Genomic DNA, 17,287 nt, shown 5'->3' on the forward strand with positions numbered 1-17,287 from the left:
AATGAACATCTCTCTCCCACATACATTTTTTCATCAGAGGCCCCAAATTCCAGCTCAGAGGTCCCAAGCTTCTCAGATCTGGTGTTTATCCAACACTCCCATACGGTCTGTGATTGTGCAGACTGCCAGGCCGCTCTATGAAGCGGCAGGCCAGCCCACCATGGCTCCTTCCAAGCAAAAGCAGCCCACTCTCATCACGCTGCCATTTATTTCATGGCTGTAGAGCAGCTGTTAAGAAAATCTTCATTTCTGCTACACTGGAGGCAGGCAACTCCAGGATTTCCTTCTGGACAATGAGTAAGATACCATACTGCATTTTGGAATTTGATACCTGGCATCTTCCTTGCACATTTAAAACCAGTTTCACGCCCCATGAACTGTGCAGGTTATGAGTCCAGTTTGTATTGGAAACCAACCCTCTCCCCATCAGAAATGTACCAGTTGAAACCTTGCAGGAGAACCATTGCTTTCTCTAAGCAACTCAATGCCACCAGTCAACTTACCCCCAGAGGCTTAACAACAGTTCAAGTGGCAGCTCCTAACTTCCCTGAACACGCTCACTCTGCTACACAACACAAAGGAGAAGACTTGCATGCCACCTTTGGCCCCCATAGTGCAGGCTCCTCAGCTCCTCTATCTAGGAATGACAACATTAAAAGAGAGAAAGACACTCCATGTCCTCTGGAAGAGCTGTCAACTATGCATTTAAAATCAGTCTTTCTCAGACTAGTGCAATCCACCTTCTGGCTTCTGAAAACAAATACTCATGATGTTCATGATTGGGCCAAAAGCAACGACCATCTTTTCTGAGTCAACACATACCTCTAAAAGCATTATTGATCCATTGTGAGCAAGCTGCTTTTGGCAGCTGTTAGGCCTGGAGTTCATACAACGCGATTCGGCAGCCACAAGAATAATAACAGATTATCTGCTGAATGTTTGTCTTCCAGTGGGAAGTGTATGAAATGACTATGCACAAATCCCATTCAGGATTTAATCCTGCCCTGGAGTTCACACACAACTTCAGTGCACAAAACCGTTAGTGGGACATACCAGCACTAGAGGTCAGAAACAATTCAATAATACAAACTCCTCTGGCTCAGACTGAACAGAGCTCTAATAGAGAAACAGCTGCATGCATCCATATGTTGATCTTGGTAATATGTCAAATCAAGACTTCATCCATATGTACAATAACGGAGCACTGTAACCCTGGCTATTAGCCAGCTGCCTTGCCCTCTGCCCAGAAAGGTTACTGAGCAAATCTTGGACACCTTTTCCAAGTACAGGAAGGACAAGAAGGTGCCTGAGACAAGACAAAACGGATATACCAAAGGCAAATCACACCTGACTAACTTGACTCCCCTGTCAGGATAAAAAGACTGGCTCTGGGCTGAGGGGAGAGCAGGGGATGTTGGACACCTTGACTTCTTGTAAAAGACCATGCCAGTGCCTCCCATTGCATTCTTCGAACCAAAGTGCTGAGGTGTGGCCTGGATAATGGGATAATAAAGGTGGCAGAAAAACTGTCAGGAATGCCAGGCTCGAAGGACTGTAATCAGCCACCACAACCTTCACCTGACTGCTGGTTACTAATGGCATCCCTCTGGTTATGAAAGGTACCCAACATGGATCAATACTGGGGCCAGCCCTGCTTAGAAGTTTTTTAATTACCTGGATAGAGACAAGAGTACACTGTCTACAAGTCTGGGGACCTGGGAAGGCATACTACATGTTGGAGGGTGGGCTACTATTCAGAGAGGCTTTGACAAGCTGGAAAACGGGCTGACAAAAACCTCAGGAACTTCAACTACAGCTAGCGCAGAGCCTCACATCTGGAGCGGGGTAACTCCCTACGATGGTACATGCTGTTGGTGTAGCATCTCTGTAGGAAGGCACTTAGTAGAACAACAAATTGCCCAGGAGCCAGCAGCCCACCCTTGCAATGAGGGCGGCCAAATTGCTGTGTTAGCATGAGTGCAACCAGGAGGGTGAGGGGACGGATCCTGCCCCTCTGATGAGCACTCCTAAGACCATTGGAGATCTGGGTGCAACTTGGGCTCCCCAGCAAAAGTGACATATAGGAAGAAGGCCAGCAGACGCCACAGAGGCAGTCAGTGCTGGAGCATGGGATGCTCAACGAAAGGCAGAGGAAGGTTAGTTCAGTCTGGGAAAGAGAAGACTTAAGGGAGATGTTACTGCTGTCTGCAATTACCGAGTCGGAGGTGTTGTGCAGACTGGGCCAGGCTCCTCTCAAAAATGTGCAGGGATAGAATGAGGGATAAGGGACACCAGCTGGAACATGAGGAAATCCAGAGAAACAAATATTTGCCATAAGCATGGCCAAACACTGGGCAGGACTCAAAACGCGGCATCGCCGTTCTTACGAGATACTCAGAACCAGGCTAGACACAGCCCTGAACACTGCTATGATGGGCAAGCTTCTAGCAGAAGGTCAGCCTAGTGATCTCCAGAGGACCCTTCCCACCACCCATGGGGTGCGCAGTACGGATTTTGCCATGTAAAATACTAGAGATGACATTCCACGCAAGACGGGCACCTATAACGTTAAATGCCAAACAGCAATTTCCAGGAAACAACTCTCTTTACCAGTCACATGAGGAACCAAGCTGTAAATTTTCATAACTCATCTTGACCTTCGTCTTTCTACTCTCAACACCTCCAACCCAACATAACTCTACGCGCATACGTTCAGCTTGTAGCAACCCAGGAAACAAAGCCAGGACAGCCAAGAGGCACACCTTATTCCTCGATGAAAACCAAGTACAACCAGAAAAAAAGTACAAGCATGACAAAAGAAGTGGTATTTTTCAGAGCACAAAGTAAGGGTAGGCCCAAAGAGCGGAAAGTTGTTGATGGAGAGCAGCCAGACAGGATGGCTTGGCCACCTTTGCTGGATTTTTTTCCTTGTTTACTTTATGCTGGCTTTACAGAACTCCACAAGAAACAGGGCATTTTGAAGAGGAGAGAAGCCCACAGAAACATCTTCCCGCACATCCTACCATGCTGGGGAGAAGGAAGCTCCACAGAACAGCTTTTATGAAGGAAAATGGCCGAGCACAAATTCATGCCAGACCACGCTCAGTTTATATTTCATAAAACACAGTTCCAAAGCCTGTTGCCTCTCCTTTCTCTTCACGTGAGTCTAAACAAAGGACATCTAGACAGGAGAGCAACCCTGAATAGAAGACTAATGAGAAAGCATACAACAAAACAGCAAGTGCGGAAGAGGAGGCCAAGATCTACAGGACGTGCCTCACACCAGTCCCCTGCTCTAACAGCGGTCTCTGCCCATCTTTGTGCTCCTCATCTCAGCAACTCCTCCTTGGTCCCCACCCCCCAACCTCGCATGACCCCCACAGAAATAGCCCCTACACCCCAGGCCCCATCCCTGTGCCCGTCCCGACGCCGCTTCCCAGCGGCCTCTCGGCCCTTGCTGTCCCGCACCGCCCCAGCTCCACTAACCCACCTCACCATGCCCTGGGCCCGGGTCTGCCCGAGCCCCCCCCGCAGCCTCAGCCCCGCGCCGTGCGTGCCCCATCTCCCCGCACCCTCACACGGCCCCCCACGGCTGCTCCTCACCGCTCACCTCGGCCTCCCCCTCTGCACCACGCATCCCCCTAAACGCACGGCGCGTCCCGCCCTGCTCCTCGCCCCACAGTCCGCACAAGGGCTCCCCGCGGCAGCCCTTCACCCCGTTTAACCCCACTCCAGGCAGCCCCGCAGCCCACCAGGCCCCTGCCCCGCACCGCCCGCCCCTCGGGAGGCTCCGCGCCGTGCTACAGCCCCCTCCCTCCCGCGCTGCCCCTGCGCCCCGGCCCGGCCCAGCTGCCGTTTGAACCCCGGCCTGCCGCCGCCCCGCCCCGGGCCTGCCCCGCCGCCGCGGCCCGCCGGGCCCCCGAGGCGCCGCTCGCACGCGGGAGCGAACGAGGGGAGGGAGGCGCGGCGGGGCCGGGCCGGGCCGGGCCGGGCCGGAGCCCCGTGGGCGCTTACCTCCGACCCGGTACATGTTGGCGGCCATGCCCGGGACGGGGCCGGTGCGGGGCGCGGGCCGCTCCCGCCGCCGCCTCCAGGTGCCGGATCCGCTGGAAAATGGAGGCTGAGGCGGCCGGGCGGGGGAGGGGAGCGGGGGAATTAAAGGGGCCGCGCCGGCTGCCGCCCGGCCGACAAGGAGGGAGGGAGAGAGGGAGGGAGGCGGAGGGCGGGGCGGCGGGCCCGGGCTGAGAGGGGCCCGGCGGCGGGAGGGAGGGAGGGAGGGAGGGGGAAGGAGCCGGAGCCGGCCCCACCGCCCAGCCCGCAGCGGGTGAGGGCGGTGCTCCGAGGCCTGCGCCCGGCGGGAGGGGACGGGGCCTGCGGGCGAGCAGAGCCAGTCCGCACACAGACACACGCACAGGCACACACACGCACAGACACACAGGCACACACACACACAGGCACACACACACACCGACTGCTCTCACAGGCGCACGCAGCGGCTGCCCTGACACAGCCCTCCGCCACAGCTCTCCCCTCGCCACACAGGCTGAGCCCTCCTCACGCACACACACACACACGGGGCCTGTCCCCAGGTAGAGCCTGACACGCGCCCAGGCAGCACCTGTGCTCATGCATCTGTCCACACACAGGGCGCTACACACGGACCTGACTGTACCCACAGCCCTCCGCACACACTCCTTCACTCACACACAGCCCTCCGCACACGCTCCTTCACTCACACACAGCCCTCTGCACACACTCCTTCACTCACACACAGCCCTCCGCACACACTCCTTCACTCACACACAGCCCTCCGCACACACTCCTTCACTCACACACAGCCCTCCGCACACGCTCCTTCACTCACACACAGCCCTCCGCACACACACACATCTGCCACTTCTCAAAGCCCTTCTTGCGCACACACCGCCTGTCTCCACACACAGCCTCCATGTACAGACAGTACCTCTACAGTCCTAGCCTGTCCTCGCTCACACGCAGTCTTCCTCATGCACACTGAGCCATCACAGGCCGTCACTACCCCAGGCAGGAACAGGCCACTCCATGGACACAGCCATCCTTGTGTACACCCACAGCCAGCTCACACCCCAACAACAACCTACACCTTCAATAGCCAGCACAAGCAGACCTGGGGTGCTGCCGGCCTCTTGGGCACAGCAGGATGGCTGCTCTTGCTCCTCAGCTCCAGCGCAGAACTGGAGAATGACCTGGTGTTGCCTGAGCCAGATGTCAGCACAGGGCCCCTCCTCAGACAGGTCATGATGGCTAAATAATATGTTACGAAACTCTTTGCTGGAGTTAAGTGGCTAACGGTGTAGTCATACTCTTGACCAGGGCTAGGCATGGCCACTGCTTGTGCTCTCAACCCAGCTTCTTATAACACCCTGAAACAGCCGTACAAGACCATCCCAAACCTTGGCATCTCCTAAAATACATAGACTTGATGTATTTTTGTTAAAATTCACTTTGTGCTCTAGAAAGAGGAAAAACACCCAACCAAGCCCCAGATCTCTGTCAGTCCTTGGATGCCAGTAGGGCACTGGGCTCTGTCTTCATGTTTGTAATATGTGCAAGGAGCACAGCCAAGCGAGGAAAGCATTTGCGGGAGTGAACACCGGTCAGCCAAAAATGTTTGGTGCGCTGGGGGGTACTGCTGTCATAATTCTTCCTCTCAGAGCTGGCGCTGCTGTCAGGGATGCCTCAGGACACAAGGGCCGGCTCTCCCCAGGCTACTGCTGCGGCCGTTCTGCAGAGCAGGAAACAATTCAGTAGGACACAGAAATATTGTCCAGAGTGAATATTAGTCACATCATGGAGCACTCGGCAGTTGCACATGAAGAAGTGGATGGTCACATGGCACTGACTGCTCTTTCCAGATGCTAAGTTGTGTTTTAAATGATAGGAACAAAAACATGCTGGAACTCCCCTGCTGTTCCTCCGCCAGGTTAAGCAATGGCTGTGGGCACTGCTGGGGCGTTGAGCAATGGGAGGAAAGGGAGATGGCAGCACCTGCCACAGCCTGGGAAAGAACAGGCACTTGCAACACCCCGTCTCCCACCACCAAACTGCATTCCCACAGGTGCTACCGGCTCCCACTGCGGCAAACCCAGTCTTCCAGGACTTCTGGTGCATCCTGACAGGGCATCGCTTGCATCTGAGACCTCTTGTGCCAGCAAAGGTGCACCTCTGCTGGGAAAAGCCAAGACCTGCAAAAGACAGACACCATTGCTTTGAGAGCGCAGTCCAAGGCTGCCTGCAGGAATGGGTTTGTCCCAGCACACCTGTGAGGGAGGCTTTGTTGTCCCATCCCATGCGACCTGGCACACCCCAGCCCTGAACCATGCTTGCTCCACCCAGCTCTGATTTCTCCCTTCCAGAAAACAGGGGAGTGCGCCCATGCTCCCCACCAGGCCTTTTGGCTTCGTGTGGATTGCTTCTGTATGCTCCTCAGTGATGCAGGACTGCTCCCCTGCTCTCCCTCCACCACCCAAGCCTTCTAACCACCCTGGTCCCCTCTGCTTGCACCCTGCTTCCGATGCCAAGAAAGGCTCCTCCATGGGGTCTAACAGGCAGAGCTCAGGCTGCACCTCTTCCACACAGCTGGGCCCTCAGTGCAAGTTCACCTGTGCAAAAATACACAGCCCAAACAGCCTTCACACACACACTTGTCTCCCCTAGCAGTCCCACAGCCCCCATCATGCCAGCAGCCAGGCACTCTCCATGGCTTTTGGTGCTGTCCCTGCTGAAGTCATAGAATCATAGAATAGTTAGGGTTGGAAAGAACCTTAAGATGATCAAGTTCCAACCCCCCGGCCATGGGCAGGGACACCTCACACTAAACCATGTCACCCAAGGCTCTGTCCAACCTGGCCTTGAACACTGCCAGGGATGGAGCATTCACAGCCTCCCTGGGCAACCCATTCCAGTGCCTCACCACCCTCACAGTAAAGAACTTCCTCCTTATATCCAATCTAAACTTCCCCTGTTTAAGTTTTAACCCATTACCCCTTGTTCTGTCACTACAGTCCCTAATGAAGAGTCCCAAATTTGCTCCCTTGCAAGCTTCTTTCTTTCTGCCTGGAATTACCCAATCCATGCTCCATGCCACCTGGGTGGGACTTGTGCCCCCCGCTGCAGCAAAGGGCTCAGGCCATAAATTCACCTGCAAGCCTGGCCAGGCCATGTGGAGAAGCTGAGACATCCATCAAGACCTGCATGCTTTGAGAGCAGCCTATCCTGCTGGAAGGAGTTCCCTTCACCTCTTGCTCCATCAGCAGCCATGCTCCTGCCTCCACCTTCAGCCAGGGGAGCATGGGGATGCAGGCTGCTCCAGCTCCACATTCCCATGTGCTGTATCCTGGGGACCACAACCATGGGCCCATTTCCCAAAAGCCTTTCTGCCTCAAACCACCTGTTTAGCTATTCCCTTTCCTTCCTCTCTCACTTTCCCACTCCACAGCACAAAGTCCAGGTGCTTGCCACCCCACACATCCCCATTGCTCTCCCATTGCAGCTTCAGGCTACTGCAGCCTCCATCTGCCCCCACTGAGACCCCCCTCAGTACCCTAACACCACCAGCCCCCAGACCAGAAATAGGCACCAGCCTGATCCCTCCTTGCTGCAAGGGGGTGAGGACCAGGCCCAAAGAGCTACAGGAGATGAGCAGGTCCCTCCAGAAGAGGCATCAGGGGCAGGGAAGAGGGCAGCACCGATCCACCAGCTCTGCCCTGGAAGTGCTGGTGGGCAGCAGCATAAATAACACAGGAAATCCCCCCATGCCAGAGAGCCAGGCCGCTGTCTTTTTCTGCCCCATTCATACCAGAGTCCCTGTCGAGAGATGACTCAAGGGACAGGTGTGTGCTTTCACGTCCAGTTTTATTAGTGTTGCATTAGTACCATAAAATAGTTGACGAGGTCGAGCACGTTGCAGTTTGTTCCAAGAAAAACAAAACAAAAACCCCACCAAAACCCCAAAGGCTATTTACATTTAATCAGTCTTCATGGAAAAAAAAAAAAAAAAAGCCAAAACCCAAAACCAACAACCTGGAACCCAACAATACAACAATGAAACAGATGGACAACTCGGGAATCTACAAAGTGGTAACGTCCCCTTGTACACTGCAGCCTGGACAAGGCTGGCAGCACGCAGCCCCGGTACCCATGCTTACAAGGTGCTTCCCCATGTCTACATACAGACAATGCTCTGCAACACCCTGGCCAAAGCACAAAGCAGCAGCTGACTGGATGTAGCCCCATTCCAGTGCTCTTCCTAAAGGAAACTAGTGACCCACTGCTTTCCAAGCTGGCATGTCCCCATCTCCCCCAGTCTGTCCCAAAGCAGCCAAGTGACCCTGCAGAAGCATCTCCCATGAGACCCCCACTGAAGAGGCTCCAGGAAGCCTCCAGGAGATGCTGCTGCTCATTTCTGGCCTTCTCCCTGCCAGATAGGCCCAGAGGGAGTACCACACTAAAATGCCACCACACAACTATCTGCTGACATCAAGACTCCCTGAACGAAGGGGACACAGGCACTTCATCCAACATAGCTTCAGGAAAGCTCCAGGGCTCCCAACCCTTTACTGCTGCACAGTGGGACAGCCCTAATTCCAGGCTTCCCAATTCCTTGGCACACCAAGCATCAGAGAAGGCCACCAGCCCTGCTACCTCTTGCCAGGCTTTTCCTAAACACGGAGGTGCTGGGTGCAACACCCTCCACAGCAGCTCTCCAGTGCTCTCTCTAACACACTGCTGGTGAGGAACAGTGGGGCCTGTGCTGCAATCGCAGGTTAAGCACGGAGCAGTGGGGTTCTCAGCCGAGTTTGATGACGGAAAGCAAACCGGCACATCTCTTCCAGCCACAGAAACCTCTCAGCCACCTACCCCTGCCCTCTCTGCAGGATAAAGCCACAAGCATGTGCTAATTAAAGCAGCAAAGCACAGCCAAAGAGACACTGACTCTCCCCAAACTCACAGGTAATTAAGTAGGGCTCTGCAGTTACTGCTGAGATGTAAATGGTAACAACTGAACTGGATGAAAACTGCAGTACTGAGTTAAAAACAGCCACCCAAGGCATCAAGTCAGCAGCGCCACAGGAGAGCCAGCCCTGACTGAACACTGGCAGGGCTGAGGTCCAGCCTTTGCCTCCAGGAAACTCAGCCTGGAGGAGCAGGAAGCACTCAAGGTGCAACACAACGCCACAAAACCCTTCCATCTTTCATCTGCTCACCAGCGCTGTTAAACTAGGTCAGCATCACAGAGCCCAGCACAGCAGTGAGCCCGCTCCTGAGACCTTGCCTCTGAGAGAGGTGGGGGCCCTTCACCCAACAGCAGCTGGAAAAGAAACCGGCTGCTTTGAGAAGCCGCAGCCAGGGAAGCCGGAGATGCGAGCTCTGGGACACAGAAGGGACAGGGAGACCAGGGAACGCTGCCTTCAAAGCGCCTCTCAGCCAGAGATAGCTCAGATGTTGCCTGCTCCAGCCCCTGCCTTCACTGTTAGATGGCATGGTTCCAAAGCAAGCCCTGCCTATGCCATGGCATTTCTTTGTTCGAGTTGCACCCTCCTCACCAGAACTCAAAAGAGCTGGAAGCAGGGAGGTGCTGCCTCTGCTCTAAGCCATCCTTCCGCACTTGCCAACCCGCACACAACCATCTACCCTGACCATGCTGGTGCAGCTCTGGCTGGTGGGGCTCGATCTTGGCAGCCTCCCCAGGAAATTGTTGGGGAAGCTGGGAGGGTGGAAGGCCCAAGATCCCAAAATGGCCTGAACCACACGCATGCTTTGACACTCCTTTTCCTTAGAGACAGAAACCTGTTTCTCCTCCAGGCAGGGTCAGAAAGAGCTGCACAAAGTGGCTCCACACAATACAGGAGGAACAACAGAGGCACAACACCCTGACTGGAGCAGCACCACCAAACTCACATGCCAGCCCTTTCCTCCAAGGCAGGGAAATGCTACAGCCGTTGCCCCAGGCACACAGCTGGACTCCAGGAGGACAAGGCTGAGGAGCCTGGATGTTTCCTTGCATGTTATAAAAGCATTTCAGAGCAATGGCAGCTTTCCACAGGGGAGGAGCCCTGCAGAGACACCAGCCCTCAGGCCTCAGGCCTACAGTTCCCTGATGAATTCACGTGTATAAAGTTAGAACAAAACACAAACCAACATGAAATGCAACGAGCAGAAGTGTTTCTCTCACACATACACACACACAGAGTAGAATAGGGCAACACACATTTGACAGGCAGGACCCTGGAAATCCTGTCCTAGCTACCATTTGTTTCTTTACAGTAGGTTGAAATACAAAGAGGAGCACAGTGATTGTTCCCCCCTTACCCCCCCAGTAAACAAAGTTATTGCAGTCAGTTATTCCACCCCACCTCTGCAGCAGTATCATGCTCTGGTACTGAGAGCTACCCAGGCTGCATGCAGGTCCTGGCACTGGAACCCAGCCCAACCACTCCTGTCACACCAGTGTGAGACTCAAGGAAGAAATCACATACTAATTTCCTTTAAAAAGCTGCTTTTTTCCGCGATGCCACAGCCTCAATAAAGAAAAAGAAGCGATGTGCTTATACACCATCTCCCACACCACCGCTGCTAGGCAACACTATACTGTCCCATAGCATCAGCTCAGGTCAACCGAAAACACACGAACTGAGGGACACAACGACATCTCAGTTACAGCCGAGCTTTTGTCACAGCCAAGAGCTAGCAGACGGCAGGCACACCTGCCTGCAGGAAGAAATGCACTACTGCAACTAGACAATATGTCCTGCCCAGCAGCGTGCCACCAGGCGTGAGTCCATGTCCTCCTCCACAGTGTGGTTTGAAGGGAATACCCAGTCCCCGGCCAAGTAGGTTCCACTTGTGCTGTGAATGGGTTTAATGAAATCAGAGTTGGTGAAGCAGCCTGCGCTGTGAGCTGCAATAGGCACTAGATCCGGCAGGGACCATCCTCTCACCTAATAATCCCTTGCTCCTGATCATCAACAGAGCACATCAACACTGTCCTGCCCAAAAGAACCCGGGTGGCCCCTGTGTAGAGCAGGACCTGCCAGGCAGGGTAAAGTGCGTCCCCCAAGCCTTTAAAACCAGGATCAGATGGGGAAGGGAGGAGGGGAAAAGAAAGGTTCAAAAGCATCACTGCCCCCAGAAAGTGCCGTCTGGAAATGTTCATAGAGCCTGGCCTGCCCACTAGGGTGGGACCCAAAAGGACCCCATCAAAAACTTCAGTCCCTTACCCTGATACACCAGAGGTGTCTGCTCTTCCACACCGCAAGCACATTGTTCTCCCCACATCCCATCTGCTTCCAGTCCCTCCTAGGTATGCCCCAGGAGGCCTGGAGAGCAGAAGGCCACATCTGCAGGACCTGGAGCTGCCAAGACCCATGACTTGTCACACTGTCTCCTTGTCTCAGCACCTCAAGCATCCCTGGCAGCAGCAAGGTGTACAACATGAACTCAAGTGCAGCCAGAGCCAAGCCAATGGTGCAAGACACCCAAGAATCTCACTCTTCCATCTCACAGGACATCCTGCTGCCTGAGGCAGGCGGAGAACCTGGCTGGCTTCATGTTCTCTCACATCCCAGTTACAGCTTCCACTACACCAGGTGCTGAAACCTCTAGGCAAAGCCTCAACCCATAGGCAATGCTATTCCAGAGCAAAAGCATATCCTGCTGGGGAAGGGATGCAATCAGCAGAGAAATTCCTGTGGGGAGGAATACTCAGAAAGCAGAAGGTAAGGACAACATCCATCAATGGAACAGCCCATGGGAGACTGCATGCCCCCAGCACCCTTCACTTTTGTTACAGTCTCTCAGTCCCTATGAGGAGAGGTCCTGTGTGCTTCAAGGGCATGGCGAAAACACACTCCTGGCCCTGAAGCCAGGCAGTCTGCACCCAGCCTGGAGACGTGCATGAGGGAGACAGCAGCAGGCTCTGGGGAGCACAGTGCAAGTCAGGGCAGGACAAAGGCAGCAGATAAAGCAGCCCATGCTACCTCACGTGTGCAGGTTGACAGATGGACAGGAAGGCAGCTGGACATGCAGAGTGCCTGGCTGGCTCCCAGTCCAGCTAGGACAGTGATGTTTCACATCACAGACAACGGCTCATCTTCCTGGGTTTGTTCTTTTTGGCAACTTATTTCCCCCCTCTTTTTTTTTTTTTAATTATTATTATTTTTTTAGAAAGCATTAAAAAAAATCTGCAGCTGTTAAAAAAAATCCTTTCCCTTTAGAGGCTGGACGAGGTTTTATTGACAGGTAAATAATCGGTGTGAGTATGTAAATAGCAGCGACCCCACTGACGTGGCATCCCTCAGCTGCACAGCCAGCTGCGGGGACATCACGACTGGCTCGGTTTGGTCATTGTCACAGACCTGGGACACTGGAGTTTCCTTACACATAGTGTTTCCCTAATTCCAGTTCCTGTCCAACTCTCCTCAGGCATTACTTTAGCACAAACACCTGCCTGTTCCCATGGCAGACTTGGGGATCTCCTCCCCAGACCTCTCTAGCTACGCAAATGGTTTGTTTTTCAAGCTGGACAGTTGAACTCCCTCCAGACTTGCTGATCTCTCATCTTTTGGCAGCAGGAAAGAAGAATGGCCATCTTTTTTTTCCTGGAAAGAAACAAGAGGGGGCCAAATGCATCACATGATCTTCCGCAAAATCCACTCGAGCTGATCCATGGCTCCCCCAGACCACTCACACCAATGAGGTCTCAAGGTTAATAAGCAGTGCAGTTATTCAGCTATCTGCTTGTAAGTGGTAGGTGTTCTTGGGCAGGTTGCCTGCTCCTGCCAACTCCCCCACGGCTTCATGTTGTCAGCACATCTATATTTAAGACTGGGGTTTTTTTGCCTTTGTTTAAAGGGGTTTCCTTCCCTTGTAGTAAACTTAAGAGTTAATAGAAAAAAGTAATTTGAAAGTAATCCAAGCACATCTGTAATTAATTCTGCAGGAGAGGGCAGAGAGATGCGAGTCAGAGTTGGCACGCAGTTCCTGGCTCCTGGTGTGCAGTCCCGGGATGGACAGAAGGTCCCTCTGCTGAGCACGGCTAGAAGTTAGATTTGGAGTGTCCAAATATGCAGATGGGAAAGTGCTTGACATGAGAGGACCACTGTGCTGCCAGCTGAAAGAACTTGACGTCGTTCCACTCCACCCCATCAATGAGGACTGCAAGGGATGATGAAAAGAGAGAAGAGTTAGAAAACACTGAACAGAAGTGGGCAGCATGAAACAGCTTTGCTAGAAACATCCCTGCAGTCAGCAGAGGGAGGCCTGGCCACATTCTGGGCCCAGGCTACATGCTGCTCTGCCTGGCCACCCCACCACTGTACACAGCTGCACACATCAGGGAGAAAGGCTCCATAGCAGACCGGGTTTAGGGAGAACAGCTCAGACTTTGTTCTAGCATCGCTCACTGACACTGGAGCTCCCCAGACTGCTGATTTCAGTGTCACCTGATTTGATTTCCTGAATTTCCCAAACACACTTCATTTTCTTTTATGGGCAAATGCACTCTGTAAGAGTTGAACATCAGTCTCTCATCACTGGCACTTCTAACCAGATCCGCATCTTCTAAAGAGGAGCCGCATGTTCTGTGAACACCCCTCAGCACTCACCAATCTCACAGGGACTGAGCCAGGATTAAGGGGGTGACCTAAGCAGATCCCTCTGCTGTGAACAGTGGTGGTGATTATCAACTGAATAGGCTACAGGGATAGTTTTGATACTAGTGGCACAGCTCCACTGACAGCCCCGTTATGTCTGTCTGCCAGACGCATATGTGGCTCCTGCTGCAGTGAGCTTTTGTGCCATAATCCTGACCAGAGCAGCAGCAGCACTCCAACTGCTCTCCACCACCACTTGCACCAGACATGCGAGACACAGAAGACAGGGAGGGGAATGAAGCCTGGCCCAGCCATTGTCCCCACCCAGGGCATGGAGTCAGAGGAGTTTTTGGGTAAGGGAAGATATTCCCAATTCAAAGACCTATTAAAGCATTCCCCTATGCCAGACACATCCAAGCCCATTCCCCCATTATGTTAGCTCCAGGGTGTAAGGGCAGGACAGCAGGTCAGCCCTTTGCCTGTAGGACAATGCTAGCATGAGCCTTGCCCCAGAACTCGACAGGATGCAAGCACCACACTTACCGCGCAGCATGTTCTGCTGATGTTTTGCTGTGCAAATCAACCTGCTGATTCCTTCAATACACTGGCTCTTTGACTCAATCTCCTTGTCTTTTGTTTTCTTGGGCAAAAACATCACTGGAAGAAAATCAAGCCAGCACACAGTGAATCTCCGCCACTCTCAGGCAAGACTTGTTTGGGGTTTTGGATTTAAACATTCATGTCTGAAAATTCTAGCTCTAATTTTAACTCCTAAAATCATCCCTGTTTGGCAGGAGTTTGACTGTGTCAGTGCTGAGCACCATCACCTATGCATATGGACATCTTAAGTCCCAAGTGTCCCCATACGAAGCATTCCCAGCTCATAACCCAGGCCCGAAAGGGCACCTTCAGCGTAACTCCTGCTGCTCTGTTGGGACACCAGGGAAAACCGCAGCATCTGTAAGGGGCTCAGTCTGCGTCCTGCCCTGGGTGAGGGATCTGCCGGGCGGCTGCACCACCTAGGGACAGTCCCACATACTGCACACGCTGACAGGCAACGCCGCACTGCAGCCTCCCTCTCGCCCTGCTCCAGCCTCGCTCTCTCTGCAGACAGGTCTGCTGCACCAACAAACACCTGGAGAGCAAGAGGGACTAAACTCTAAGCGGCTGGTGGAGAGGGTAAGCATTAGCAGACCTAGAAAAAAGGGTCCCGTTCCCCGAGAATTATCCAGATGCATGAGCAAAGATGTACAAACTGACTCCACAAAAGCTGGTGGTGTTGAAAACCACTGCTCCAGCCTGGGCCAGCCCCACTGAAGAACATTTTGAGTGTCTCAGGATTGCTTCTCCTGTAGGCATGCCACTTAAAAAGGATGTGGTCAGGCATGGGAGCTCTGGTACCAGCAGTGCCACAGCTATGTTGCCCATAGTGACCTGGCTGTAGGGTTATGCACTTACATCCTGCAGCCATTGGTTCAGGAGGCTCCATCAGCCTTCTTTAAGACCCCCAAAAAACAGGCTTCCATCAAGAATGACTCCCAGTAACATAGGCAGAAAGCCGTCACAAAGGACAGCTACTGGCAGTTGAATGTAAGTGCAGCACTGCCTTGCTGCTTCCCCGAAAACACTTCACTGCAGAGGTGCTCTCAATTTTTAATACGTTTCACATTACCAAGGCCAGGAGCAAATACAGGATTATTGACAACATTTAAAACGCCTTTTGTTTGTTTTGAGAAAGTAAGACTTCAAAAGCAGAAGATTAAAAATTTGAAAGGTTAACATCAAGCTTTGTCCTGAAAGCATTCCTCTTCTACCTCCTTTTGTCCCACGGAGCACTCTGTACAAGAGCTCCTGTAGAAGAGCTTACATTGCTGCAATCCGGCTGTTTGACACCACCTCTTGTATGCACAAGCACACCTAGCAATGGCTTGGCAGGTCTGGCTGATGTATTTGTCCAGCTGTGACAGTGGTATTCTAACACAAGGATACCACACCAAATCCAGTAAAACAACTCTCCTGGGGCTACTGCCATATGCTGCAATATGATGGGATGCACACTGTCCTGCACCTCTGCCATGTGGCAGAGGAAAGACCAGAGCATGGACCTGTAAAGGTTGAAGTCTCCCCTGACTCTTGTGGTCAGGGCAAAAGCTGCCTCATACCTAATCCAACACTGCAAACCAGCACCAGCAGGCTCATAAGGAACACAGGGAAGATGTCCAGAGCAGCATGCCTCCTGGCTTTCTGAACAGCCACCCACAGATGTCTCTGCTCTGTCCCCACCCTTGGTTCTCTTGAGCTATACCATTTCAGCTGTTCAGCTATAAGGGTGAACTCACCCCCATTTTACAGCATAAAGAGGAAACACCCTTTCAAAGAATCACCTTATTCAGCCACTTCTCATCTACAGACAGACTAGGATTTTGGGGATAAAACCATGACTAAGGTGCTATAATGCAGGACTGACAAGTCAGGCAGCCCTGGAGCAGCAGAACAGGGAGAGCAGCATTGAACTCTTGGCCTTTGGCAACAGTAAATGGGTCACTTTACCTTTCTTGTTCTTCTCTTTTGTCACAACAGTCATGGACATTGTTGGAGTGGTGGCAATCTCACCGCTGGCAGGTAACCTGCTGACCTGGAGGGACCGGAAAGTGCATTTCAGTGTGTTTTTGGTAGTGGAGGGGTCCTTCTTCTCTGGGTCTCTCTTTCTGTCCACGGGTGGAGCTGCAATCCAGTAATCCACCTGCAGGCCCATCAACTCAGCACCAGCGCTCTGGCTGGAAAACAAGAGAAGAAGGTAATTTCTGTGCAGCAGTCAGCAGAGCTCCCCCCGTTTGTGTTTTTCAGAATGGCTGCTGTTCAGAAGACAAGCACCTGGCTCTTTGGGAAATCAGGCAGCAACATTTCACAGCGAGACCCAATAATCACAAAAACAGAGGAAATCATCACTGAGTGATTACATCACAGAGTCACATTACATGGTGGTATTAGTTTGGCAGCACAGAACTGAAATGAACTGAGACAAGCTGACCTACTGCAAAGCCATAAGGATGGAGCAGTGGGAAAGTTTCCTAACAGAATGCTGAGTTCAATGACTCAGCTTGCAAACATGGCCACTGAGGTGGTCCAGATCACTTGCAGTCTTTGAGTGGCAAAGAGGCTGTAAGCACCTTCCTGCTGCCTCCTGACCACCGATGAGTGAGTGAGTGAGTGAGTGGGTGGCCAGGCACAGCACGGCCAAAATCAGCTCTGAACTGGGGTGAACAAAGAGCTGGTGGGTCCCTCAACATTAGGCACTCAGTTCTCAATCACCCTGTCTTGCTTTCATCTCCTATGCTAGTGAGTTCTTCCTGTCACCAGCTGCTTCACTTCCTGTCCAGATGCTCCACCAAGTCACACAGGATCCCTGCTCTTCCCAGGTCCCTGTAACAAAGTTGGTATGGGGCAAGCTGCCCTGCAGCAGGCTGTGTGCTAGGGAATTCCAGAGCTGGAAAAATGCTCTGCAGGTCCTGTGATGTTTGCTAAACAACGGCAGATTTCAGGACAGGATCTGCTATTGAAACCTGCCATGCACCATGTGGTGACAGATGTGCACCACCAAAACATGCTACCAGCCCTTCCTGAGACAGAAAAACAAAGATGGGCAGCTTGGGAAA

The 17,287-nt window shown here is 52.8% G+C and overlaps 2 protein-coding genes across 9 annotated transcripts in view; both read right to left on the reverse strand.

The window, feature by feature from the left end:
* The window catches only part of MTA1 (metastasis associated 1), an 81,074-nt gene extending 76,866 nt beyond the window's left edge, over positions 1 to 4,208 (reverse strand). For 2 of the 4 annotated variants that reach the window (XM_065673908.1, XM_065673909.1), the window contains exon 1: positions 4,015 to 4,208. In XM_065673908.1, coding sequence (XP_065529980.1) covers positions 4,015 to 4,042 — 28 coding nt within the window. In that variant the 5' untranslated portion in view covers positions 4,043 to 4,208. The remainder of the gene's footprint in view (positions 1 to 4,014) is intronic. The other 2 variants (XM_065673906.1, XM_065673907.1) reach the window with 2 other exon arrangements.
* Positions 4,209 to 7,876: 3,668 nt separating this feature from the next.
* The window catches only part of PACS2 (phosphofurin acidic cluster sorting protein 2), an 81,196-nt gene continuing 71,785 nt past the window's right edge, over positions 7,877 to 17,287 (reverse strand). For 4 of the 5 annotated variants that reach the window (XM_065673915.1, XM_065673912.1, XM_065673911.1 and 1 more), the window contains exons 22-24: positions 16,182 to 16,408; positions 14,175 to 14,288; positions 7,877 to 13,194 (exon numbers count right to left, since the gene is read on the reverse strand). In XM_065673915.1, coding sequence (XP_065529987.1) covers positions 13,076 to 13,194; positions 14,175 to 14,288; positions 16,182 to 16,408 — 460 coding nt within the window. In that variant the 3' untranslated portion in view covers positions 7,877 to 13,075. Of the gene's footprint in view, positions 13,195 to 14,174; positions 14,289 to 16,181; positions 16,409 to 17,287 lie in introns of those variants that run through there. The other variant, XM_065673913.1, reaches the window with a different exon arrangement.

The sequence above is a fragment of the Lathamus discolor genome, chromosome 3, assembly GCF_037157495.1.
Source record: "Lathamus discolor isolate bLatDis1 chromosome 3, bLatDis1.hap1, whole genome shotgun sequence".
NCBI lineage: Eukaryota > Metazoa > Chordata > Aves > Psittaciformes > Psittacidae > Lathamus > Lathamus discolor.